We start from the raw sequence: 25,740 nt of genomic DNA, 5'->3' as shown, positions 1-25,740 counted from the left end.
AACGAGAGAGGTAGACAAAGAGAGAGAGAGACAGCTAGAGAACGAGAGAGAGAGGGTAGACAAAGAGAGAGAGAGACAGCTAGAGAACGAAAGAGAGGTAGACAAAGAGAGAGAGACAGCTAGAGAACGAGAGAGAGGTAGAGAGAGAGAGAGAGAGATAGAGAAAGGAGAGAGAGAGGTAGACAAAGAGAGACAGCTAGAGAACGAGAGAGGTAGACAAAGAGAGAGACAGCTAGAGAACGAGAGAGAGTTAGACAAAGAGAGAGAGACAGCTAGAGAACGAGAGAGAGAGAGACAGCTGGAGAACGAGAGAGAGGTAGACAAAGAGAGAGAGACAGCTAGAGAACGAGAGAGAGAGAGACAGCTGGAGAACGAGAGAGAGGTAGACAAAGAGAGAGAGACAGCTAGAGAACGAGAGAGAGAGAGACAGCTGGAGAACGAGAGAGAGGTAGACAAAGAGAGAGAGACAGCTAGAGAAAGGAGATAGAGAGGTAGACAAAGAGTGAGAGAGACAGCTAGAGAACGAGAGAGGTAGACAAAGAGAGAGACAGCTAGAGAACGAGAGAGAGGTAGACAAAGAGAGACAGCTAGAAAAAGGAGAGAGGTAGACAACGAGAGAGAGAGACAGCTAGAGAACGAGAGAGAGAGGTAGACAAAGAGAGAGAGACAGCTAGAGAACGAGAGAGAGAGGGTAGACAAAGAGAGAGAGAGACAGCTAGAGAAAGGAGAGAGACAGGTAGACAAAGAGAGAGAGACAGCTAGAGAACGAGAGAGGTAGACAAAGAGAGAAAGAGACAGCTAGAGAACGAGAGAGGCAGACAAAGAGAGAGACAGCTAGAGAACGAGAGAGAGGTAGACAAAGAGAGACAGCTAGAAAAAGGAGAGGGAGGTAGACAAAGAGAGAGAGAGACAGCTAGAGAATGAGAGAGAGAGGTAGACAAAGAGAGAGACAGCTAGAGAACGAAAGAGAGGTAGACAAAGAGAGAGAGACAGCTAGAGAACGAGAGAGAGAGGTAGACAAAGAGTGAGAGACAGCTAGAGAAAGGAGAGACAGGTAGAGAATGAGAGAGAGAGGTAGACAAAGAGAGAGACAGCTAGAGAAAGGAGAGGTAGACAAAGAGAGAGAGACAGCTAGAGAACGAGAGAGTTAGACAAAGAGAGAGAGAGACAGCTAGAGAACGAGAGAGGTAGACAAAGAGAGAGAGAGAGACAGCTAGAGAACGAGAGAGAGGTAGACAAAGAGAGAGACAGCTAGAGAACGAGAGAGAGGTAGACAAAGAGAGAGAGAGAGACAGCTAGAGAACGAGAGAGAGGTAGACAAAGAGAGAGAGAGACAGCTAGAGAACGAGAGAGAGGTAGACAAAGAGAGAGAGAGACAGCTAGAGAAAGGAGAGAGAGGTAGACAAAGAGAGAGAGAAGAAGATTTAATGTACAGACAAAGTGAGGTGCATTAATATGTTATATTGATAGAAGTGATCCAACCGGTAGATGCTAATTTCTCTTTTCCCAGCAGGCTGCAGTATGAATGTGACATCACAACTGAATACAAACAACACAAGGTACCCGGAGGCCATCACATCTTCTAGTCTACACTAGGGTGTGTGTGTGTGAGTGTCCGTCACACACTAAAAGACACCGAGACCCAGAAACATGTGTGTCTTTATTCTTCTAGCCAACAGAAACATCAACAGAACACAAGACGGATCCCTGTAGAAGTCCCTAATCCAGAGTTCAGGCCAAAAGTAGTGCACTATGTAAAGAATAGAGTGATATACAGTACTGCACTGGAATACTGGAGTGCATAGGCCTATGAAACAGGGGCTAAGGGTCGATTTAGGATTCAAAAACATTTCATTTGATTCATTAGTCTGATTTCTGACTGCAGATGTTCCTGTTGTTGCTGTATTTCTAAAGTCTGTAAAGTATTTAGAATATTTTTGACTCCATAATGATAATTATTAACTCTGCAGCAGCAGCTCCTCTATTACCTGTAATATGGTTATTACCTGTAATATGGTATCACTGCTCCTCTATTACCTGTAATATGGTATCACTGCTCCTCTATTACCTGTAATATGGTATCACTGCTCCTCTATTACCTGTAATATGGTATCACTGCTCCTCTATTACCTGTAATATGGTAGCACTGCTCCTCTATTACCTGTAATATGGTATCACTGCTCTTCTATTACCTGTAATACATGCTGTATATCACTGCTCTTCTAATACCTGTAATACATGCCGTACATCACTGCTCCTCTATTACCTGTAATACTGTATCACTGCTCTTCTGTTACCTGTAATATGGTATCACTGCTCCTCTATTACCTGTAATACTGCATCACTTCTCTTCTATTACCTGTAATATGGTATCACTGCTCCTCTATTACCTGTAATACATGCCGTATATCACTGCTCCTCTATTACCTGTAATACTGCATCACTGCTCTTCTATTAACTGTAATATGGTATCACTGCTCCTCTATTACCTGTAATACATGCCGTACATCACTGCTCCTCTATTACCTGTAATATGGTAGCACTGCTCATCTATTACCTGTAATACGGTATCACTGCTCTTTTATTACCTGTAATATGGTAGCACTGCTCCTCTGTTAGCTGAAATACATACCGTACAGCACTGCTCCTCTACTATCTCTAATACTATCACTGGTCCTCTAATACCTGTAATACGGTATCAATGCTCTTCTATTACCGGTAATACTATCACTGCTCCTCTATTACCTGTAATATGGTATCACTGCTCCTCTATTACCTGTAATACGGTATCATTGCTCTTCTATTACCTGTAATACTATCACTGGTCCTCTATGACCTGTAATACGCTATCACTGCTCTTCTATTACCTGTAATATGGTATCACTGGTCCTCTATGACCTGTAATACGCTATCACTGCTCTTCTATTACCTGTAATACGGTATCACTGGTCCTCTATTCCCTGTAATATGGTATCACTGCTCCTCTATTACCTGTAATACGGTAGCACTGGTCCTCTATTACCTGTAATACGGTAGCACTGGTCCTCTATTACCTGTAATATGGTATCACTGGTTCTCCATTACCTGTTATAAACTGGGTGGTTCGAGCCCTGAATGCTAATTGGCTGACAGCCGTGGTATATCAGACCGTATACCACAGGTATGACAAAACATGTATTTTTACTGCTCTAATTATGTTGGTAGCCAGTTTATAATAGCAATAAGGCAGCTCGGGGTTTATGGTATATGGAAAATATACCACGGCTAAAGGCTGTGTCTATGCCTCCGCAATGCGTCATGAATAAGAACAGCCCTTAGCCGTGGTATATTGGCCATATACCACATCCCCTCATGACTTACTGCTTAATTATAGAGTACCACAGTATAAGTCATAACTTATGAGTCATAACTCATAACCTAGAAGTCAAACAGAGAAATGGTTCTAATTGTTTTTCCACCAATCATATTTCCCATAGGGGATTTTAGAAACACCTAAAGTAAGGGCTGTGTTTCGTGTAGGCCTAACCTGGTGTACCCTTTTGATAACCGATCTCTCTAGGACAAGGTGACTTATCAATATATTTACCCCCCCAAAAATGTAATGCCGCTAATGTGGCTATCATAAAGAACTACAAATGCCATGATGATCTGGATGAGACTGCCGAATTGAGTCAAAGGTCAGAATCTCTGGATTATCTATCTAATGTTTAGTAATGAATACATAGGCAACATTTCTTTAAATGGACAATTCTGTTAACTGTCTTGTATAAGTTTTAAATTGACACAATACCCGTTAGCAAATGTGTCAGCTAGAGATGACATGCATCTTTGATACTAATTAGCATTTGATTAGAATCTGAGAGTAAATAGAGCCGGATATATTGTAAAGTCACCTAGTCTTTACATGGTTATCAAAACGTCATGCCAGGGCAAGCCTACATGAAACATAGCCCTCATTATAAGTGTTTCTAAATCCCATATGAGAAAAATGAAAAGTGGAAAAACTATTTGAACCCTTTCCCTGTTGGACCACCAGGTTATATGGGTATTATGACACCTCCACTCTGGAGCTCTATACGGTATCACTGCTCCTCTATTACTTGTGATACGGTATTTTTTGGAGTTTGGGATAAACAGATGATTCACAGGTGAATGTAACATACACAGTGTTCCACAGGTCATTAGTTACTATGACAACTGACTGACATCCCTCTCATACAGGGTTAGAAGTCTCTGATTGGACAATAGTTCATGAAGGGTTTCTGACATCACTAAAACCTTTCCTCCATTGATACAGGAAACTCGTACTGATGTCAAAGTCTCTGTGAGACCATAGTAGATCCAGTCTGCAGTAGATCCAGTCTGCAGTAGATCCAGTCTGCAGTAGATCCAGTCTGCAGTAGATCCAGTCTGCAGTAGACCCAGTCTGTAGTAGATCCAGTCTGCAGCAGATCCAGTCTGCAGTAGATCCAGTCTGCAGTATACCCAGTGTTCAGTAGATCCAGTCTGCAGTAGATCCAGTCTGCAGTAGATCCAGTCTGCAGCAGATCCAGTCTGCAGTATACCCAGTGTTCAGTAGATCCAGTCTGCAGTAGATCCAGTCTGCAGCAGATCCAGTCTGCAGTAGATCCAGTCTGCAGTAGATCCAGTCTGCAGCAGACCCAGTGTTCAGTAGATCCAGTCTGCAGTAGATCCAGTCTGCAGCAGATCCAGTCTGCAGTAGACCCAGTGTTCAGTAGATCCAGTCTGCAGCAGATCCAGTGTTCAGTAGACCCAGTCTGCAGTAGATCCAGTCTGCAGTAGACCCCGTGTTCAGTAGATCCAGTCTGCAGTAAACCCAGTCTGCAGTAGATCCAGTCTGCATTAGATCCAGACTGCAGTAGACCCAGTGTTCAGTAGATCCAGACTGCAGTAGATCCAGACTGCAGTAGATCCAGTCTGCAGTAGATCCAGACTGCAGTAGACCCAGTGTTCAGTAGATCCAGACTGCAGTAGACCCCGTGTTCAGTAGATCCAGTCTGCAGTAGACCCAGTGTTCAGTAGACCCAGACTGTAGTAGATCCAGTGTTCAGTAGATCCAGACTGTAGTAGATCCAGTGTTCAGTAGATCCAGACTGTAGTAGATCCAGTGTGCAGTAGATCCAGACTGTAGTAGATCCAGTGTGCAGTAGATCCAGTGTGCAGTAGATCAAGTGTGCAGTAGATCCAGTGTGCAGTAGATCCAGTGTGCAGTAGATCCAGACTGTAGTAGATCCAGTGTGCATTAGATCCAGACTGTAGTAGATCCAGTGTGCAGTAGATCCAGTGTGCAGTAGATCCAGTCTGCAGTAGATCCAGTGTGCAGTAGATCCAGACTGTAGTAGATCCAGTGTTCAGTAGATCCAGACTGTAGTAGATCCAGTGTGCAGTAGATCCAGACCATAGTAGATCCAGTGTGCAGTAGATCCAGTCTGAAATAGATCCAGTGTGCAGTAGATCCAGTCTGCAGTAGATCCAGTGTTCAGTAGATCCAGTGTTCAGTAGATCCAGTGTGCAGTAGATCCAGTCTGCAGTAGATCCAGTGTTCAGTAGATCCAGTCTGCAGTAGATCCAGTGTTCAGTAGATTCAGTCTGCAGTAGATCCAGTGTTCAGTAGATCCAGACTGCAGTAGATCCAGACTGCAGTAGATCCAGGCTGCAGTAGATCCAGGCTGCAGTAGATACAGACTGCAAAAAATGGGGGGGGGGCATGTCCTGATAACTGCAAGGAGAGTAACCATGGAAACAAAGCACCTCTCCATGTTTCTTCTATCTTACTCCACCCTCTCTGTTTCACTCTGTCTCTCACTCTCTTTCTCTCTACCTCTCCCTTTGACTTTTTCTCCCTCTCACTCTCTTTCTCTCTCCCTATCTATCTCTCATCTGACTTTCTCACCTTCTCTCGCTCTTCCTCTCTCCCTCTCACTTTCTTTCTCTATCCCCATCTCTCTCATCTGACTTTCTCACCTTCTCTCGCTCTTCCTCTCTACCTCTCACTTTCTGTCTCTCTCCGTATCTATCTCTCATCTGACTTTCTCACCCTCTTTCACTCTCTCTCCCTCCGTTTCTTCCTCTCTCTCTCTATGTGAAAACGCAACATGTTGATTCCTTGCTCTGATTGGCCACACCCCGTGAGGCTTCAGCCAACAGAGGCTAGTAGCCATGGTAACATACCATTTACATTACATTTAAGTCAGTAGAACATACCCTCAGCGACCCCATCAAAACCTGTGACATCACATCCTGTTGGTCAGACGGTGGTGATCTGGTCGACCACCCTGGTGCTGTCAACCATCTCCACACACTCCACCTCCTCTCTAAGCCCCTCCCCTTCCCCTCTATCTCCCTGTCTACTTCCTGTCTTCTTGGCGGGTGGCAGGAAGGTGAGCAGCGTGGGCAGGAAGGCCAAGGCATGGAGCGCTGAACAGAATGCCGTCAGCACTAGGCAACGGAACAGCGAGCGTGTAAGGTTGGAGCGGACGGCGGCCAGAGGGAGCAGCGCTGCAGTATAGCAGATCAACGTCTGTAGAGAGGGGACGCCATGTCTCTCCAACGCCAGTCTGACCCACACGGTCCGGCTGTCCCCCCGGCCAGAGGAGAAGGTGGCCAGTAGAGGACCACAGCAGTCTGCAGAGTGACCCAGTGCTGAAATCAAACATAACACAGACACGCAGTCGAGCTCCACGCCCCACAGAGTCATGAAGCCCAGAACACCAAACTGGACAGAGAGGAGGGTTAGACTGAGCCACACTGCCACTAGGGGCTCCACGACCGCTAGAGACGACAGACCCAGTAGGAACAACACCGCCATCAGGGAGTGGCGCAGAGGAGAGCTCACCGCTGTAGCATACCTAGAGAGAGGGGGAGAGAAAGAGAGAAACAGAGAGAGATGGAGAGAGGAAGATACAAAGGAGAGAGAGGTGGAGAGAGAGGTAAAGAAGAGAGAGAGGGAGAGGGAGAGGAGAGAGAGGAATAGAGGGGCAGAAAGGAGAGAAGGAGAGAGACAAAAAGACAGGTAGAGGGGAGAGAGAGAGAGAGAGAGAGAGAGAGAGAGAGAGAGAGAGAGAGAGAGAGAGAGAGAGAGAGAGAGAGAGAGAGAGAGAGAGAGAGAGAGAGAGAGAGAGAGAGAGAGAGAGAGAGAGAGAGAGAGAGAGAGAGAGAGAGAGAGAGAGAGAGAGAGAGAGAGAGAGAGAGAGAGAGAGAGAGAGAGAGAGAGAGGTAGGAGAGAGAGAGGTAGGAGAGAGAGAGGTAGGAGAGAGAGAGGTAGGAGAGAGAGAGGTAGGAGAGAGAGAGGTAGGAGAGAGAGAGGTAGGAGAGAGAGAGGTAGGAGAGAGAGAGGTAGGAGAGAGAGAGGTAGGAGAGAGAGAGGTAGGAGAGAGAGAGAGAGAGACAGGTAGGGGAGGGAGAGAGAGAGAGAGAGAGAGACAGGTAGGGGAGGGAGAGAGAGAGAGAGAGAGGTACAGAGGGGGAGGGAAAGAGGAGACAGAAAGATCAGTTGAGACTCCTCTCTTCTCACACACACACACACACACACACACACACACACACACACACACACACACACACTCCCGTCCCACCTGTCCAGGTAGACGAAGGAGGGGTTGAAGATGAGAAAGCGGACGCGTGATGTCAGAGACAGACGTCTCAGTGTGTCCAATAGGACGGACATCTCCTCCCTCTTGTTCTCTGTTGTCTTGGCAACCAGGAAGACACGTGACGCTGCCATCTCTGGCTCCTCCCCTTCATCACGCTCAGCGAAGATGATGTCATCGGCAAAATGAGCGAATTGCGGCTGGCGAAGGAAGGAGAGGCGGAGCATCCGCGTAAAGCTTTCACGTGATTGGCTGGTAGTGGAGAGGTTCCGTTCTGTCAGGTAATCCAGGTAGCTTTCCAGCCAGCTGATTCGCTGGAACCCTTCAACAATAATAACAATTATATTCATGTACCAATAGTAATATTTATACAGCACTTTACATACAATATAATACTAGTTCTACAGCTGCACCATCGAGAGCATCCTGACTGGTTACATCACTGCTTGGTATGGCAACTGCTCGGCATCTAACCGCAAGGAGCTACAGAGGATAGTGTGTACAGTCCAGTACATCACTGGGGCCAAGCTTCCTGCCATCCAGGACCTCTATACCTGGTGGTGGTGTGTACAGCCCAGTACATCACTGGGGCCAAGCTTCCTGCCATCCAGGACCTCTATACCATGTGGTTCTGTGTACAGCCCAGTACATCACTGGGGCCAAGCTTCCTGCCATCCAGGACCTCTATACCTGGTGGTTCTGTGTACAGCCCAGTACATCACTGGGGCCAAGCTTCCTGCCATCCAGGACCTCTATACCAGGTGGTGGTGTGTACAGCCCAGTACATCACTGGGGCCAAGCTTCCTGCCATCCAGGACCTCTATACCAGGTGGTGTCAGAGGATTTCTTCACATTTCTTCACACACACTGCTGCTACTTTCTGTTTACTATATATGCATAGTCACTTTATCCCGACCTACATTACCTCAATTACCTCGTACCCCTGCACAATGACTCGGTACCGGTACCCCTTGTATATAGCCTTGTTATTACCTTGTACCCCTCACAATGACTCGGTACCGGTACCCCTTGTATATAGCCTTGTTATTACCTCGTACCCCTGCACACTGACTCGGTACCGGTACCCCTTGTATATAGCCTTGTTATTACCTCGTACCCCTGCACAATGACTCGGTACCGGTACCCCTTGTATATAGCCTTGTTATTACCTCGTACCCCTGCACAATGACTCGGTACCCGTACCCCTTGTATATAGCCTTGTTATTACCTCGTACCCCTGCACAATGACTCGGTACCGGTACCCCTTGTTATTACCTCGTACCCCTGCACAATGACTCGGTACCCGTACCCCTTGTATATAGCCTTGTTATTACCTCGTACCCCTGCACAATGACTCGGTACCGGTACCCCTTGTTATTACCTCGTACCCCTGCACAATGACTCGGTACCCGTACCCCTTGTATATAGCCTTGTTATTACCTCGTACCCCTGCACAATGACTCGGTACCGGTACCCCTTGTTATTACCTCGTACCCCTGCACAATGACTCGGTACCGGTACCCCTTGTATATAGCCTTGTTATTACCTCGTACCCCTGCACACTGACTCGGTACCGGTACCCCTTGTATATAGCCTTGTTATTACCTCGTACCCCTGCACACTGACTCGGTACCGGTACCCCTTGTATATAGCCTTGTTATTACCTCGTACCCCTGCACAATGACTCGGTACCGGTACCCCTTGTATATAGCCTCCACAATGACTCGGTACCGGTACCCCTTGTATATAGCCTCCACACTGACTCGGTACCGGTACCCCTTGTATATAGTCTCCACATTGACTCTGTACCGTAACACCCTGTATATAGTCTCCACATTGACTCTGTACCGTAACACCCTGTATATAGCCTCCACATTGACTCTGTACCAGTACACCCTGTATATAGCCTCCACATTGACTCGGTACCGGTACCCCCTGTATATAGCCTCCACAATGACTCTGTACCGGTACCCCTTGTATATAGCCTCCACATTGACTCGGTACCGGTACCCCTTGTATATAGCCTCCACATTGACTCGGTACCGGTACCCTCTGTATATTGCCTCCACATTGACTCTGTACTGGTACCCCCTGTATATAGCCTCCACATTGACTCTGTACCGGTACCCCCTGTATATAGCCTCCACATTGACTCGGTACCCCCTGTATATAGCCACCACATTGACTCTGTACCGGTACCCCCTGAATATAGCCTCCACATTGACTCTGTAACGGTACCCCCTGTATATAGCCTCCACATTGACTCTGTACCGGTACCCCCTGTATATAGCCTCCACATTGACTCTGTACCAGTAACCCCTGTATATAGCCTCCACATTGACTCGGTACCCCCTGTATATAGCCTCCACATTGACTCTGTACCGGTACCCCCTGTATATAGCCTCCACATTGACTCTGTACCGGTACCCCCTGTATATAGCCTCCACATTGACTCTGTACCGGTACCCCCTGTATATAGCCTCCACATTGACTCGGTACCCCCTGTATATAGCCTCCACATTGACTCTGTACCGGTACCCCCTGTATATAGCCTCCACATTGACTCTGTACCGGTACCCCCTGTATATAGCCTCCACATTGACTCTGTACCGGTACCCCTTGTATATAGCCTCCACATTGACTCTGTACCGTAACACCCTGTATATAGCCTCCACATTGACTCTGTACCGGTACCCCCTGTATATAGCCTCCACATTGACTCAGTACCACTACCCCCTGTATATAGCCTCCACATTGACTCAGTACCACTACCCCCTGTATATAGCCTCCACATTGACTCAGTACCACTACCCCCTGTATATAGCCTCCACATTGACTCAGTACCACTACCCCCTGTATATAGCCTCCACATTGACTCTGTACCTGTACCCCTTGTATATAGTCCTGTTATTGTTATTTTATTGGGTTACTATTTACCCTTAAGCTTATTTTTTTTTAAACTCCGCATTGTTGGTTAAGGGATCGTAAGTAACATTTCACGGTAAGGTCTACAGTTGCAAGTGACAAATAAAAAGGTATTTGATTTGATTGTTGATTTATTTGATTACTTGACAATCAATCAAAACAATCAATTGAATGCAAGTTCCTGAAAATGTGTTTAAAAGAGGGAATAGGGTTTAAAAGAGATTTAAAGAAGACCATTAGCTTTGAGGGAATCGGGTTAATGCCATGGTGATACATTGGCAATTTTGGAAGAAAAACATTTAAAATAATAATCTGGGGAGTTTTGATTGGCAGCGCCACATAGTGGGTCATTTTTTATGTTCCTCCAATCAGAGCTTAGATCTCGGTCCTGTGATCAGTCTGCCGTTTTAAAATATTTAGGAAAACATGGTGGCCATTTTTTAGATGAAGCGAGAGAAAATACCTAAAACCTAAAATCATCTCTGGTTTTGGAGTGAAATGTTGGTCATTAGTGTCTCATATGTTACCTCACTACCATATTTGATCACAATATATATACGGCTCCGAGTCGTCTTGTTAGTATATACATATTGTGTTCAGTTTGTCATATTTAACTGCCAGAAACATACACTGTAGTTTCCATGCTAATCGATCAGCCTGCTAATCGATCAGCCTGCTAATCGATCAGCCTGCTAATCGATCAGCCTGCTAATCGATCAGCCTGCTAATCGATCAGCCTGCTAATCGATCAGCCTGCCAATTGATCAGCCCATATTAAATGGATATTTAGCCCAAATCACAACATGACATACTGATTAACTTACCCTGTAAGCAGTCTATGGAAGGTATGACAGCAAACCATGCTTTGGTTTAGTTTCCCTGGCACTGTTTCCACATGCTAACATTTTAGCATTTGTGGCACAACTCCCATTCAAGTCATGGGACCAATATCAGCATTTTTCCCATACCATGTACAAAACATCTATAAGTGACTATGTTGAGCTTCACAGTCCATTGTAGGGTTAGGGTTTGACATGATGTGCGAAAAAGGCTAAATACAAAATAGATCAAATACAGAAATCGAATTTATCTAAGTATTCACACTCCTGATACAATACTTTCGATAAGCACCTTTTGTGGTGATTACAGCTCTGAGTCGTCTGGGTTATGTCTGTATCAGCTCTGAGTCGTCTTGGGTATGTCTGTATCAGCTCTTAGTCATCTTGGGTATGTCTGTATCAGCTCTGAGTCGTCTTGGGTATGTCTGTATCAGCTCTGAGTCGTCTTGGGTATGTCTGTATCAGCTCTGAGTCGTCTTGGGTATGTCTGTATCAGCTCTGAGTCGTCTTGGGTATGTCTGTATCAGCTCTGAGTCGTCTTAGGTATGTCTGTATCAGCTCTGAGTCGTCTTGGGTATGTCTGTATCAGCTCTGAGTCGTCTTAGGTATGTCTGTATCAGCTCTGAGTCGTCTTAGGTATGTCTGTATCAGCTCTGAGTCGTCTTGGATATGTCTGTATCAGCTCTGAGTCGTCTCGGGTATGTCTGTATCAGCTCTGAGTCGTCTCGGATATGTCTGTATGAGCTCTGAGTCATCTCGGGTATGTCTGTATCAGCTGTGAGTCTTCTTGGGTATGTCTGTATCAGCGCTGAGTCGTCTTGGGTATGTCTGTATCAGCGCTGAGTCGTTTTGGGTATGTCTGTATGAGCTCTGAGTCGTCTTGGGTATGTCTGTATCAGCTGTGAGTCGTCTTGGGTATGTCTGTATCAGAGCTGAGTCGTCTTGGGTATGTCTGTATCAGCTCTGAGTCGTCTTGGGTATGTCTGTATCAGCTCTGAGTCGTCTTGGGTATGTCTGTATCAGCTCTGAGTCGTCTTGGGTATGTCTGTATCAGTTCTGAGTCGTCTTGGGTATGTCTGTATCAGCTCTGAGTCGTCTTGGGTATGCCTGTATCAGCTCTGAGTCGTCTTGGGTATGTCTGGATCAGCTCTGAGTCATCTTGGGTATGTCTGTATCAGCTCTGAGTCGTCTTGGGTATGTCTGTATCAGCTCTGAGTCGTCTTGGGTATGTCTGTATCAGCTCTGAGTCGTCTTGGGTATGTCTGTATCAGCTCTGAGTCGTCTTGGGTATGTCTGTATCAGCTCTGAGTCGTCTTGGGTATGTCTGTATCAGCTCTGAGTCGTCTTGGGTATGTCTGTATCAGCTCTGAGTCGTCTTGGGTATGTCTGTATCAGCTCTGAGTCGTCTTGGGTATGTCTCTATCAGCTCTGAGTCGTCTTGGGTATGTCTGTATGTTAGAGGAAATTATAGTTGAAATGATTAATTATGTATACATTATTGATTAGAACCATTTATTCTAATACTATTATTTTATGATATGAAAAGTATAGGTTTTTGGTTAAGCTGTTACTGAAAATGTAAGCAGAACTAATTAATTGTCTGTGCCTCTTGGACAGTTTAAGGGGGAGTTGAGATAGCTTTTCATACAGATAAGAATGTTTTGGTTGGATTCCATTAGTGGAGAGAAGTATATCTTTTAGACAGGTTGGAATGTAGTTTTATGAGGGGAGTAAAACATCTCTAGGACTGAATACTACGCTATTGTAAGGATGGGAGAGGGTGTGAAACTGATGACGTCATTTTATGTTCTCTTTCTTTAAAATGTAATGTTCTTTGTATTTTGGGTCAGTACTCTCTGGAATTAAACGCTCTTACCTGGATTTTAAAACTGGTCTCGATCTACTTCATGCATAATTAATGAACTTACACATCATTAATGAATTAGAAACAAGTGCGAAATTGGTTTTGGCAATTAAAACATAAAGGAATTTAGAATTCCTCTATCAATTTGGTCCTTCGAGGTGCCGGATCTAAATATCTCTACCTGTTATCTGAAGGTAATACGCTGAAAATCGTGCACGGACGAGTTTTTGACTCGTTTTACTAAAGACCTGACCTCTGAATTGAGGTTAAAATTGAAACAGGCCTGCGTATTATCACAGAGGACAGAGAGGGTGACTAGATTCAAACGAACAATGCTTATCCCAGTCAGCAGCAGGTAAAGTAGCTTTTATTCTTGAATTTGGGAGGGATTATTTAGGATATTTATTGATTAAAATGTTATGAAGGAGTTGAATTTGATCAATAATAGGTGCTTGAATATTCCGAACAAATAAAATGGGTTTCTACCGGGGGTATTAACCAGGATATCGATAAAAAGGAAGCAAGTCCGAAATTGACCTGAGGTAAGGAGCGCTACCATCAAATAAACTAGAGCTTAATAAAGCCTGGTCTTGCAAGCCAGGAGGATTATTAAGGAGTGATATAGTACGCATTGGAGAATTAGGACGCTTGTTCCGTACAAATAGGATGGCCAATAATTCAATAAACATACCTAAATAAAGTTTTTACCTAATAGTCTATCTGTGTATGGGAAGCTGACTGTGGAAAGTAGCAGATAGATATGTTAAAACAGGTGAGGATAAATTAGGCTTGGTGAGAAGGCAGGGTAATTCTAGGTGAACAGAATAAATGAACCTGTACAATGCTGAAAGAAATTAATATCAAATGATAAGTGATTAGTCTAGAGTAGTGAGATTCGAGACATTAACGATTGAAAGTCCCAAAAGGAATATCCTATGGGTGAAATGTGATGTCCGATCAAAAGTCTTCTATAGACGTGGTTCACAGGAGAGGTCAACTTAGTCTAGAGTAGTGAGATTCGAGACATTAACGATTGAAAATCCCAAAAGGAATATCCTATGGGCGAAATGTGATGTCCGATCAAAAGTCTTCTATGGATGCGGTTCACAGGATGGAAAATACATACTGATTATTTTTAAAGGAACACACACATAGGCAGACAGAATAGTAACTAGAAGTAACTAAGTAACGGTAAATTACAAATTTATAGAACTGCACGCACATAGAATTTAAAATTATATAGAAAGGCATAGATAAGTGTTTAAAGACATTGCTACTAGTAACGGTAAGGATTAAGAATGGGGAGAAATGCCTCGAAAGAAGCCCCAGAACTAACGGGAGACGAGCGATACATGGCACAGAAAGACAAGAGAAACATCGATTTCTGTCTAAGATGGAAAAAATAATAATAATAATAATACGATTTTGATGGCCGTCTAAATGTAGAAAAGCTAGAATCCCTTATAAAACAGATACATAAGGAATGTGGTAATAATGTGAAAAAGCAGAATAAACAGGGGTTATACACAGCCGGAGTTTGGCTTTCGGAAGCAAAAAAAGAGAAAGCGACGCGCAGAAAACGAGAATTCTAACTGAGGGAAAACTTTGGGCGTTAAATTGGGGCTGTTTTCTGTTGTCTAGATGTCGGAGTAACAAATACAGATAACTGTAAAAATGGGTATATTTGCGGAGAGTCTCGGTCAAATTCATAGCGCTGGTAGTATAGTGGCGAGCGCAACAGTCTCACCAACGGTAATCCACGGTTCGGTTCCCGGCCGAGGCGTTTGAACTAAAATGGATTTTTAGATCGTAATTGACCTATTTGCATGTTTTGCCTGAAAAATACGGTCGCCAGTGTTTGCAAAAGATATAACTGAACGGATATTATGTGTTCTAGATAAGAATTGATAAAATAAGTCATTAAAAATAATGGCGAGACAATTTCGATGTAAAACGCTATTTCGCCCAAAATGATCTGGTGGAATAATGTATTGAGATGGGAGTCGTAGTTAAATAGATGTATCATAGAAGACAGAGAGTTGCTTGGAGTTGAATGGAGGGGATAACGGGGAGATACGATGCAGTTCCAGCCTGCCTGGACGTTGTGGCTATTTGTGAGTCAATTGACATGAGAAGTTTAACACAAAAACATGGCACGTTTGAATGTTAGGGTATAGTAAATTGAGAAGTTCGGTTGGGTTTACTCTGAAGATTAGAATTTAAAACTGAACTCAATCTGAATAGGGAATATATATTTTACAAAGGCGGGCAGATTTGTGTCTATAGCCAGCGACGGAATTGCTAGACACTCAATGGGGCTATATAGTGCAACGCTTTGGACTATAAATTAGGTAAGAATAGTTTAATCGTAAAAAGTTGTGATTGTTTTTCCGAGTATTGATTTTTGGTTAAGGTAACGCTAGTGCATTTGAACAAAAAGTAACGTATTCTAAAAAGTATCTGTTTTCCGTTCTCATTGCGGGGAACAAATAAAATGTCTTATCTTATAGGGACAGTGCACGTCAATCACAGTGGTTTGAGTGTATGACAGGGGAAAAAATATTGTGGGACGACAATTCGAAGATAAGTTGCATGATACCTCAAGAGATTTAAAACAAACGATGTGAAGGGATCATCGGAATTATTGGGTGTCGTTGTAGGAGTGAAAGTTTGGGTTAAGGGGATTTCCCTGTTCCCAGAGACAAGGCATTTTAAAGGCGTACACTCACTAATGCTGGTCTGAGTTTGTAATTAGACAAGTGAATAACGTATTGGGAAGAGAGTTGTAATGAAAATACTAAGTCAAAGACGAGACAGTTACTTAGAGCAAAATGGGTTCTAAATGATAACAAAGAGACAATTATAATTTATGCCCATCGAAAAGCTTTTATAAAATTAGCGAATTTAGAGATGTTGGTTGGGGTGGTAAATTATAATTCAGGATTTGAACAGATGTGATAAATTACGTTTGGTTAATCGAACAAGAATTATTTACAATTAATTTGAAGTCGCTACGAATTGGCAGGTTGAACGCTTGATGATGACGTCACTAGCGAGACACTTTTGTCACCAGGGACTGGGGATAACGGAGCAAATCGTATGGCTGTTAGTGTGTGGATCGAGGTTTCGAGTAACTTTTCAGAAGTTGATATAAAAGTGTTTTGTTAATTTGTTTACTGGTTATGGTCAATTTTAGGGTTTGATTTAACTTAGTTGAACAGCGTGCTCTGGCGGGTTTAGGTAGAACTCTTTGTTCCGAGACGGATGGGAGTTACCCAAAAGTAAGTAAATTAAAGGAGCCATGAGGGAATGCGAATGCATATTTATTAAATATCTGGGATTAAATTACGGATTCCTTACACTATGAAATGTACGACATTTGCGGCAGAGAGAAAAAGTAATGCATTGGATAATAATGTTATTGGGTTAATTGTATCTAAAGGTAGCATGGTCATTTAAGTAAACATATCCGTAGACGATGTTTAAAACTTATGATTAATGATTTGAGTCAAAGGGGAATTATCATTAGGTTTTAGTTATAGTTCACTTATCGAGTTTCTGATTCGAGGTAGCATTAGTGAATGATAGTTAGGGGTGTGGTGTCTCACTTTTAGAGGCCTGCTGGGATTATAATTTTGGGGAGAGTGGGAGAGAGAGCAGCTTTAAACGACCAAATTGAAAAATGTCTGCAAATTATATATATATATAAAACAACTGTTAGAACGATTTGTTTTAGTGCAAGGAGATTTTAAAGAGGCACGCTCACATATGGAACCTTATGAGATGTTATTTTATGGGTTTTAATTACACAGGTGACTATTTCTATTGTAAGGATAAAGGGATCTTTATGTCTAATATGGTATGGCCTTTTGACCTTATCATGACTGGCTTCTGAGGTCTGATCAGCCTCAGGGGAGAGTCATTTGTATAATGAATGGGGTCATATTGAGTTACTAGTTTTAAGGTAAATTCATTAGAAATGAAGCAGTTTTGGTTGAGGGCTTAGAATTACTGTTTAAGCCACAAATGAGAAAGGGGTTCAGGATTCTGTCTTATAACATTAGCTGTGAAGTTTTTTTGAATGGGCTATTAGGGATTTGGTATTGTAACAGAGACAAAGTCATATTTATCATTGAGAATAAATAGGGGAAGATTACATGATAACCAACTTGGGACAGTTCTGGGATTGGAGAAGAGGATATCCTTATAGCATTAGGGGATCCCACAAAGGTGGATAGGTTTTCCATGATATGGGGGAAACCTGGGAGCACTGTTGAACTTTGTAAAGGTGATGAAATCCTACTAACCATCAAAACTATTAAGCTCTCTGATGCAGGCACTTACACCCCCGGACTACAAAGGACCGGGACAGACACGATGGGTGTGTTTTCTATTAAGGTACTGCCAAAACCAGAGGTCCCAGACGAACCAGGGCCAGGCACACTCCTCTACCACCCCTGCCACCACTGTGTTAAAAATCCTACTCAGGTCATTTATATTAGACTATTCAGCTATTGATCAATTAGGCACGGCGACTGGTTTTGATGGTAGGGACAATTTGTGGCTGTCTTATACAGAATAGACTTGCTTAGGATATGCTTCTTGCTAGTCAGGGGGGCGCCTGCAAGATGTTCGGTGAACAATTTTGCACGTATATTCCTAATAACACCAGTCCAGATGGTAGTATATCTAAGGGCCTTAATGGGCTTGATGCACTATCTGCTGAGATGAGGACCATGGCAGGGGGTGGAGGAGTCTGACTGTTCTTAGTTGGGAGCCTGGTTAGGTAAGTACACTGGTATGATGGTTACTGGATTTCTGACCCTAATTCTTGTATTATTTGTTATTGATGTGATGTGCTGCTTGCATCATACCGTGTTTTAAGAAGTCTGTTACAGATGTGGTGAAGGCTTCAGGCATGATGCCTTTGCTTGATGCTCCAGTTGGAGAGGCTGAGGTGAAGCATGCTTTCAGGGGAGGATGAGACTGACTGAGGATGACCCATGTATGGTTGTTCTCCCTGTTGTGAGGGGTGGCATGGTGCCCACCTGGTGCAGGATAGGAGTAGCTGAGAGGACTAGATGGGTGATAAGAATGCTTTGTTCTGCTTTACTCTGTTTTCCATGACCAAAGTTTTATTCCACACTTTGCAACACATATTAAATCCATGTTATTGTCAGATAGAATACTGAGGGTCCCCAAGGAGAGGGCGTATTAGTGTAGGAAGGATTTTTAATATGGTTAGCATTTATTAGATTATAAGTTTTTAAAGTATTAGTATTTAGTATTATATTTAACAGGAATATAGGACATCTATGATGATTTAGGATTATTGTTAGGATTAAGATATATTGATTAAGGACTTTAGAGAAAAGCCGCTCATAGACATGTTCTTTCTGAAAGAAAATCCATGAGTTTATAAAGCCAAACAGTGAAGCATGTAGTTCACATTTGGGAATGTGAAAAACAGCCACAGGCAGACAGAAGAGCCCTCCCCCTGCACTGCAGAGACCTTGAAGGTTGGAGAGCAGAGAAGTTTTAGAAGGGGAGCCAGGACGAGCAAAGATAACATAGTGTGTAGATAAACAGTTACTGAGTGGAGACAAAAGCGAGAATTGGACATGTGGAAAATGAAAGGGACACTCCTAAATGAAAATGTCAGACATAAGGATAATTCACTAAAATCTTACCTAAGTCATTGTGTAAGAATAAGGCAAGGTTGTTACCTGGGCAGAGCCAGGTAACTGAAGGGGGGATGGGTAAATAGTGTTCTAGAATAGGATGTGACGTACGGAATAATTAACTAATATTTTTTTTTTTAGCTAATTGGTTTGACGAATAAGAAACTGTTTTATTAACCAAACCTGTATGTCCAAGAGTTTATGCACTACAGGTGAACTACAGGTGAAGACACTCAATCTAGTCCTGTGGGCCACCCGGATTCATATCGCACTGCGGGAGGGTAAGATACAATTTTCACTGCCAGAACAATAACAGTGTTCGAGAGGAGAACTGGAAATAACAGAATTCCGGGGGCCATCTCTCGAATGAAGTAACCCTCCCTGTCCTGTCACCCCTGTTTTTGTTCATAGAAGTGAAGATGTGTCTGGCTCTTGCTAAGTGATGCGTTCTCGGGGAAAGGGTGGGGTTTCACATGGAAGCTGTTAGTCTGAGCTGTCTTATCGTGGGTGACATATTCCTGATACAGCACGTCCTACCGGAGAGTGCCAAAGAGGATAATTTGACTCATGTGCTAGATGAGGGAAATGGGATGTTACCAAAGATTCTCAAAAGGTCACTGAAACAAAACAGTAAGGAAGTGAGGGTGGAATTGGGCAAAGATCTCTCAGTAGAATTTTGTGTAGACCAATTGGGGTCATTCACTCCTTGGCAGTCTAGAACCATGGGACTCTATGGGAAGTATTTGTGTAAATCACCCTGTAAGTCGTGGAGCCAGGTCATAACTCACACTGAAAGGGATGGCTACGTAAACCCATACACTCAATTTGGGACCAGGTGGAGTATAGTCAGGGTTGGCGTTTTGGACTGTGTTCCCGAGCAGAGGAAGTATTGTATAAAGGTGCGAATTAACATTAAGGCGGTCAATACTCAGGACCTCGGGTTATGGTATGTGGGCTTCGACCAGTTTTCAACTGATACTATGGTACCGTTCCAGGTGACAGAAGTTAGAGTCGTGTAGTCAGCTCAGAAGTTAGAGTTAGTGTAGTCAGCTCAGCTATCACCATTGAGACCGTGTCTGTGCCTCGACCTAGGTTGGGCAAAACTAAACATGGCGGTGTTCGCCTTAGCAATCTCACTAGGATAATGACCACCTCCATTCCTGTCATTACTGAAAGAGATCATGATACCTCACATCTCAAAATAGGGCTACTTAATGTTAGATCCCTTACTTCAAAGGCAATTATAGTCAATGAACTAATCACTGATCATAATCTTGATGTGATTGGCCTGACTGAAACATGGCTTAAGCCTGATGAATTTACTGTGTTAAATGAGGCCTCACCTCCTGGCTACACTAGTGACCATATCCCCCGTGCATCCCGCAAAGGCGGAGGTGTTGCTAACATTTACGATAGCAAATTTCAATTTACAAAAAAAAAAAAAAATGACGTTTTCGTCTTTTGAGCTTCTAGTCATGAAATCTATGCAGCCTACTCAATCACTTTTTATAGCTACTGTTTACAGGCCTCCTGGGCCATATACAGCGTTTCTCACTGAGTTCCCTGAATTCCTATCAGACCTTGTAGTCATTGCAGATAATATTCTAATCTTTGGTGACTTTAATATTCACATGGAAAAGTCCACAGACCCACTCCAAAAGGCTTTTGGAGCCATCATCGACTCAGTGGGTTTTGTCCAACATGTCTCTGGACCCACTCACTCTCACAGTCATACGCTGGACCTAGTTTTGTCCCATGGAATAAATGTTGTGGATCTTAATGTTTTTCCTCATAATCCTGGACTATCGGACCACCATTTTATTACGTTTGCAATTGCAACAAATAATCTGCTCAGACCCCAACCAAGGAACATCAAAAGTCGTGCTATAAATTCACAGACAACACAAAGATTCCTTGATGCCCTTCCAGACTCCCTCTGCCTACCCAAGGACGCCAGAGGACAAAAATCCGTTAACCACCTAACTGAGGATCTCAATTTAACCTTGCGCAATACCCTAGATGCAGTTGCACCCCTAAAAACTAAAAAAATGTCTCATAAAAAACTAGCTCCCTGGTACACAGAAAATACCCGAGCTCTGAAGCAAGCTTCCAGAAAATTGGAACGGAAATGGCGCCACACCAAACTGGAAGTCTTCCGACTAGCTTGGAAGGACGGTACCGTGCAGTACCGAAGAGCCCTTACTGCTGCTCGATCGTCCTATTTTTCTAACTTAATTGAGGAAAATAAGAACAATCCGAAATTCCTTTTTGATACTGTGGCAAAGTTAACTAAAAAGCAGCATTCCCCAAGAGAGGATGACTTTCACTTTAGCAGTGATAAATTCATGAACTTCTTTGAGGAAAAGATTATGATTATTAGAAAGCAAATTACGGACTCCTCTTTAAACCTGCGTATTCCTCCAAACCTCAGTTGTCCTGAGTCTGCACAACTCTGCCAGGACCTAGGATCAAGAGAGACGCTCAAGTGTTTTAGTACTATATCTCTTGACACAATGATGAAAATAATCATGGCCTCTAAACCTTCAAGCTGTATACTGGACCCTATTCCAACTAAACTACTGAAAGAGCTGCTTCCTGTGCTTGGCCCTCCTATGTTGAACATAATAAACGGCTCTCTATCCACTGGATGTGTACCAAACTCACTAAAAGTGGCAGTAATAAAGCCTCTCTTGAAAAAGCCAAACCTTGACCCAGAAAATATAAAAAACTATCGGCCTATATCGAATCTTCCATTCCTCTCAAAGATTTTAGAGAAGGCTGTTGCGCAGCAACTCACTGCCTTCCTGAAGACAAACAATGTATACGAAATGCTTCAGTCTGGTTTTAGACCCCATCATAGCACTGAGACGGCACTTGTGAAGGTGGTAAATGACATTTTGATGGCATCGGACCGAGGCTCTGCATCTGTCCTCGTGCTCCTAGACCTTAGTGCTGCTTTTGATACCATCGATCACCACATTCTTTTGGAGAGATTGGAAACCCAAATTGGTCTACACGGACATGTTCTGGCCTGGTTTAGGTCTTATCTGTCGGAAAGATATCAGTTTGTCTCTGTGAATGGTTTGTCCTCTGACAAATCAACTGTACATTTCGGTGTTCCTCAAGGTTCTGTTTTAGGACCACTATTGTTTTCACTATATATTTTACCTCTTGGGGATGTTATTCGAAAACATAATGTAAACTTTCACTGCTATGCGGATGACACACAGCTGTACATTTCAATGAAACATGGTGAAGCCCCAAAATTGCCCTCGCTAGAAGCATGTGTTTCAGACATAAGGAAGTGGATGGCTGCAAACTTTCTACTATTAAACTCGGACAAAACAGAGATGATTGTTCTAGGTCCCAAGAAACAAAGAGATCTTCTGTTGAATCTGACAATTAATCTTAATGGTTGTACAGTCGTCTCAAATAAAACTGTGAAGGACCTCGGCGTTACTCTGGACCCTGATCTCTCTTTTGAAGAACATATCAAGACCATTTCGAGGACAGCTTTTTTCCATCTACGTAACATTGCAAAAATCAGAAACTTTCTGTCCAAAAATGATGCAGAAAAATTAATCCATGCTTTTGTCACTTCTAGGTTAGACTACTGCAATGCTCTATTTTCCGTCTACCCGGATAAAGCACTAAATAAACTTCAGTTAGTGCTAAATACGGCTGCTAGAATCCTGACTAGAACCAAAAAATTTGATCATATTACTCCAGTGCTAGCCTCTCTACACTGGCTTCCTGTCAAAGCAAGGGCTGATTTCAAGGTTTTACTGCTAACCTACAAAGCATTACATGGGCTTGCTCCTACCTACCTCTCTGATTTGGTCCTGCCGTACATACCTACACGTACGCTACGGTTACAAGACGCAGGCCTCCTAATTGTCCCTAGAATTTCTAAGCAAACAGCTGGAGGCAGGGCTTTCTCCTATAGAGCTCCATTTTTATGGAACGGTCTGCCTACCCATGTCAGAGACGCAAACTCGGTCTCAACCTTTAAGTCTTTACTGAAGACTCATCTCTTCAGTGGGTCATATGATTGAGTGTAGTCTGGCCCAGGAGTGGGAAGGTGAACGGAAAGGCTCTGGAGCAACGAACCGCCCTTGCTGTCTCTGCCTGGCCGGTTCCCCTCTTTCCACTGGGATTCTCTGCCTCTAACCCTGTTACGGGGCTGAGTCACTGGCTTGCTGGGGCTCTCTCGTGCCGTCCCTGGGGGGTGCGTCACCTGGGTGGGTTGATTCACTGTTGTGGTCGGCCTGTCTGGGTCCCCCCCCTTGGGTTGTACCGTGTCGGAGATCTTTGTGGGCTATACTCGGCCTTGTCTCAGGATGGTAAGTTGGTGGTTGAAGATTTCCCTCTAGTGGTGTGGGGGCTGTGCTTTGGCAAAGTGGGTGGGGTTATATCCTTCCTGTTTGGCCCTGTCCGGGGGTGTCCTCGGATGGGGCCACAGTGTCTCCTGACCCCTCCTGTCTCAGCCTCCAGTATTTATGCTGCAGTAGTTTATGTGTCGGGGGGCTAGGGTCAGTTTGTTTATCTGGAGTACTTCTCCTGTCCTATTCAGGTGTCCTGTGTGAATCTAAGTGTGCGTTCTCTAATTCTCTCCTTCTCTCTTTCTTTCTCTCTCTCGGAGGACCTGAGCCCTAGGACCATGCCCCAGGACTACCTGACATGATGACTCCTTGCTGTCCCCAGTCCACCTGGCCATGCTCCTGCTCCAGTTTCAACTGTTCTGCCTTACTATTATTCAACCATGCTGGTCATTTATGAACATTTGAACATCTTGGCCACGTTCTGTTATAATCTCCACCCGGCACAGCCAGAAGAGGACTGGCCACCCCACATATGCTCTCTTTAATTCTCTCTTTCTTTCTCTCTCTCGGAGGACCTGAGCCCTAGGACCGTGCCCCAGGACTACCTGACATGATGGCTCCTTGCTGTCCCCAGTCCACCTGACTGTGCTGCTGCTCCAGTTTCAACTGTTCTGCCTTATTATTATTTGACCATGCTGGTCATTTATGAACATTTGAACATCTTGGTCATGTTCTGTTATAATCTCTACCCGGCACAGCCAGAAGAGGACTGGCCACCCCACATAGCCCGGTTCCTCTCTAGGTTTCTTCCTAGGTTTTGGCCTTTCTAGGGAGTTTTTCCTAGCCACCGTGCTTTTACACCTGCATTGTTTGCTGTTTGGGGTTTTAGGCTGGGTTTCTGTACAGCACTTTGAGATATCAGCTGATGTACGAAGGGCTGTATAAATACATTTGATTTGATTTGTTTGAGAGTCGATAAGGAGAATATGATTGGCCGAAGTTCAACCAATCCCTCTAAAACAACGGCTATTCCTAGTGTAATCATCCAGGGTAAAGGAATATTACCCCTGACGGGACCATGTCTGATTTGACAGGCTGGTTGAACTCTGGGGATTTCAATATGTTGAAGTGGGCCAGGGCGACATCTGGTGGTTGTGCGGGGGAATGAGTTTGTGGCCAGTATTGCCAACTGATTGGACTGGTTAGGAATGCCTTTTACACTCATACAACACCAAGACATGAAGTTAGACAAACGAGAGAGAAGAGAAGCTCCATCTGGGTCTTTTGACGACAGAGTATATATTGATAACATTGGGGTTCCACGAGGTGTGCTGGATGAGTTCAAGGCAAGAAATCAGATATTAGCAGGATTGGAGTCAAGCATTTGCTGGTGGTCTACTCTCAAATAAGAATGTAGACTGGATTATTTATAGTTGCCAGAAGTGTTATTAAAGGTTTTGTAGAACAGACTGAAGCAACCAGCTGGAAGACCTGACAGAATAGAATTGCATTAGATAAAAGGGGGAAGTGGGCGTGGTAATCAGGACTAATCAGGACGAATCAGTGCCCGAAGCCTCAGCTGGTTTGACCACCCTGGCTCACGGGTTGGCAGAAAACTCTGGGGTGAATACTTCCCTGACTAATTGGTTTGATAGTACGATTGGAAAATGGAAAAACGTTATAATCACGGTGTTTGGGCTGTATCCACCTGCATGAGTGTTTTAATTTTATGCGGCTGTTGTCTAATTCCCTGTGTGCGAGGCCTTGTTTCCAGGACTCTGGAGAGATCAATGACACTACAGATTGTGCGTTATGGGCCGATTCCAGGTTCTGACCTGTGGAGGACTGAAGGCATGTCTACAGAGGAAGTGGACGAATCTGGATCTGTCATTTGTGGGGAATTTATGTTTGATGAGGCTAGTGTTGAGATTAAGGGGAATTAGATTGTAATTTGTTTCCATGATTAAACTGCTTTTTAATGAAGGTCGTGACGAAAATCCGGAAGGAAGAGTTATGATTCTGATGTAGGTTTAAAAACAGTTGGAGTTAAGGTTAGATTTGATATGTGAAGAGTTGGATAAACATTTATAATAATGTTAATTTGTTGATTATGTGTGTGTCTATTCATATGATAATCTGATAAACCTCTATAAAAAGGTTAGTTAAGTTCGTTTATACTTGTATTTTTATGATTAAATAAAACTAGATGTAGATTTGAATGTATAATATTTGATCAAAGGGAGGATTGTTAGAGGAAATTATAGTTGAAATGATTAATTATGTATACATTATTGATTAGAACCATTTATTCTAATACTATTATGTTATGATATGAAAAGTATGAGTTTTTGGTTAAGCTGTTACTGAAAATGTAAGCAGAACAAATTAATTGTCTGTGCCTCTTGGGCAGTTTAAGGGGGAGTTGAGATAGCTTTTCATACAGATAAGAATGTTTTGGTTGGATTCCATTAGTGGAGAGAAGTATATCTTTTAGACAGG

General features: G+C 43.5%; 1 protein-coding gene and 1 long non-coding RNA gene across 2 annotated transcripts in view; both read right to left on the bottom strand.

Annotated features, from left to right (window-relative positions):
* Nucleotides 1-1,647: 1,647 nt before the first annotated feature.
* LOC124039078 lies at nt 1,648-5,869 on the bottom strand. The gene is made up of 2 exons (XR_006839501.1): nt 2,038-5,869; nt 1,648-1,988 (listed from the first exon to the last, which is right to left on the bottom strand). It is a non-coding gene; the product is annotated as an uncharacterized LOC124039078 (long non-coding RNA).
* A 120-nt stretch (nt 5,870-5,989) lies between these two features.
* ptchd1 (patched domain containing 1) overlaps nt 5,990-25,740 on the bottom strand; it is a 90,695-nt gene continuing 70,944 nt past the window's right edge. The window contains exons 11-12 of the mRNA XM_046355386.1: nt 7,596-7,932; nt 5,990-6,869 (exon numbers count right to left, since the gene is read on the bottom strand). Coding sequence (XP_046211342.1) covers nt 6,269-6,869; nt 7,596-7,932 — 938 coding nt within the window. The 3' untranslated portion in view covers nt 5,990-6,268. The remainder of the gene's footprint in view (nt 6,870-7,595; nt 7,933-25,740) is intronic.

Source organism: Oncorhynchus gorbuscha, linkage group LG07 (assembly GCF_021184085.1).
Source record: "Oncorhynchus gorbuscha isolate QuinsamMale2020 ecotype Even-year linkage group LG07, OgorEven_v1.0, whole genome shotgun sequence".
Taxonomy (NCBI): domain Eukaryota; kingdom Metazoa; phylum Chordata; class Actinopteri; order Salmoniformes; family Salmonidae; genus Oncorhynchus; species Oncorhynchus gorbuscha.
This window is presented reverse-complemented; position numbering and strand designations above follow the sequence as displayed.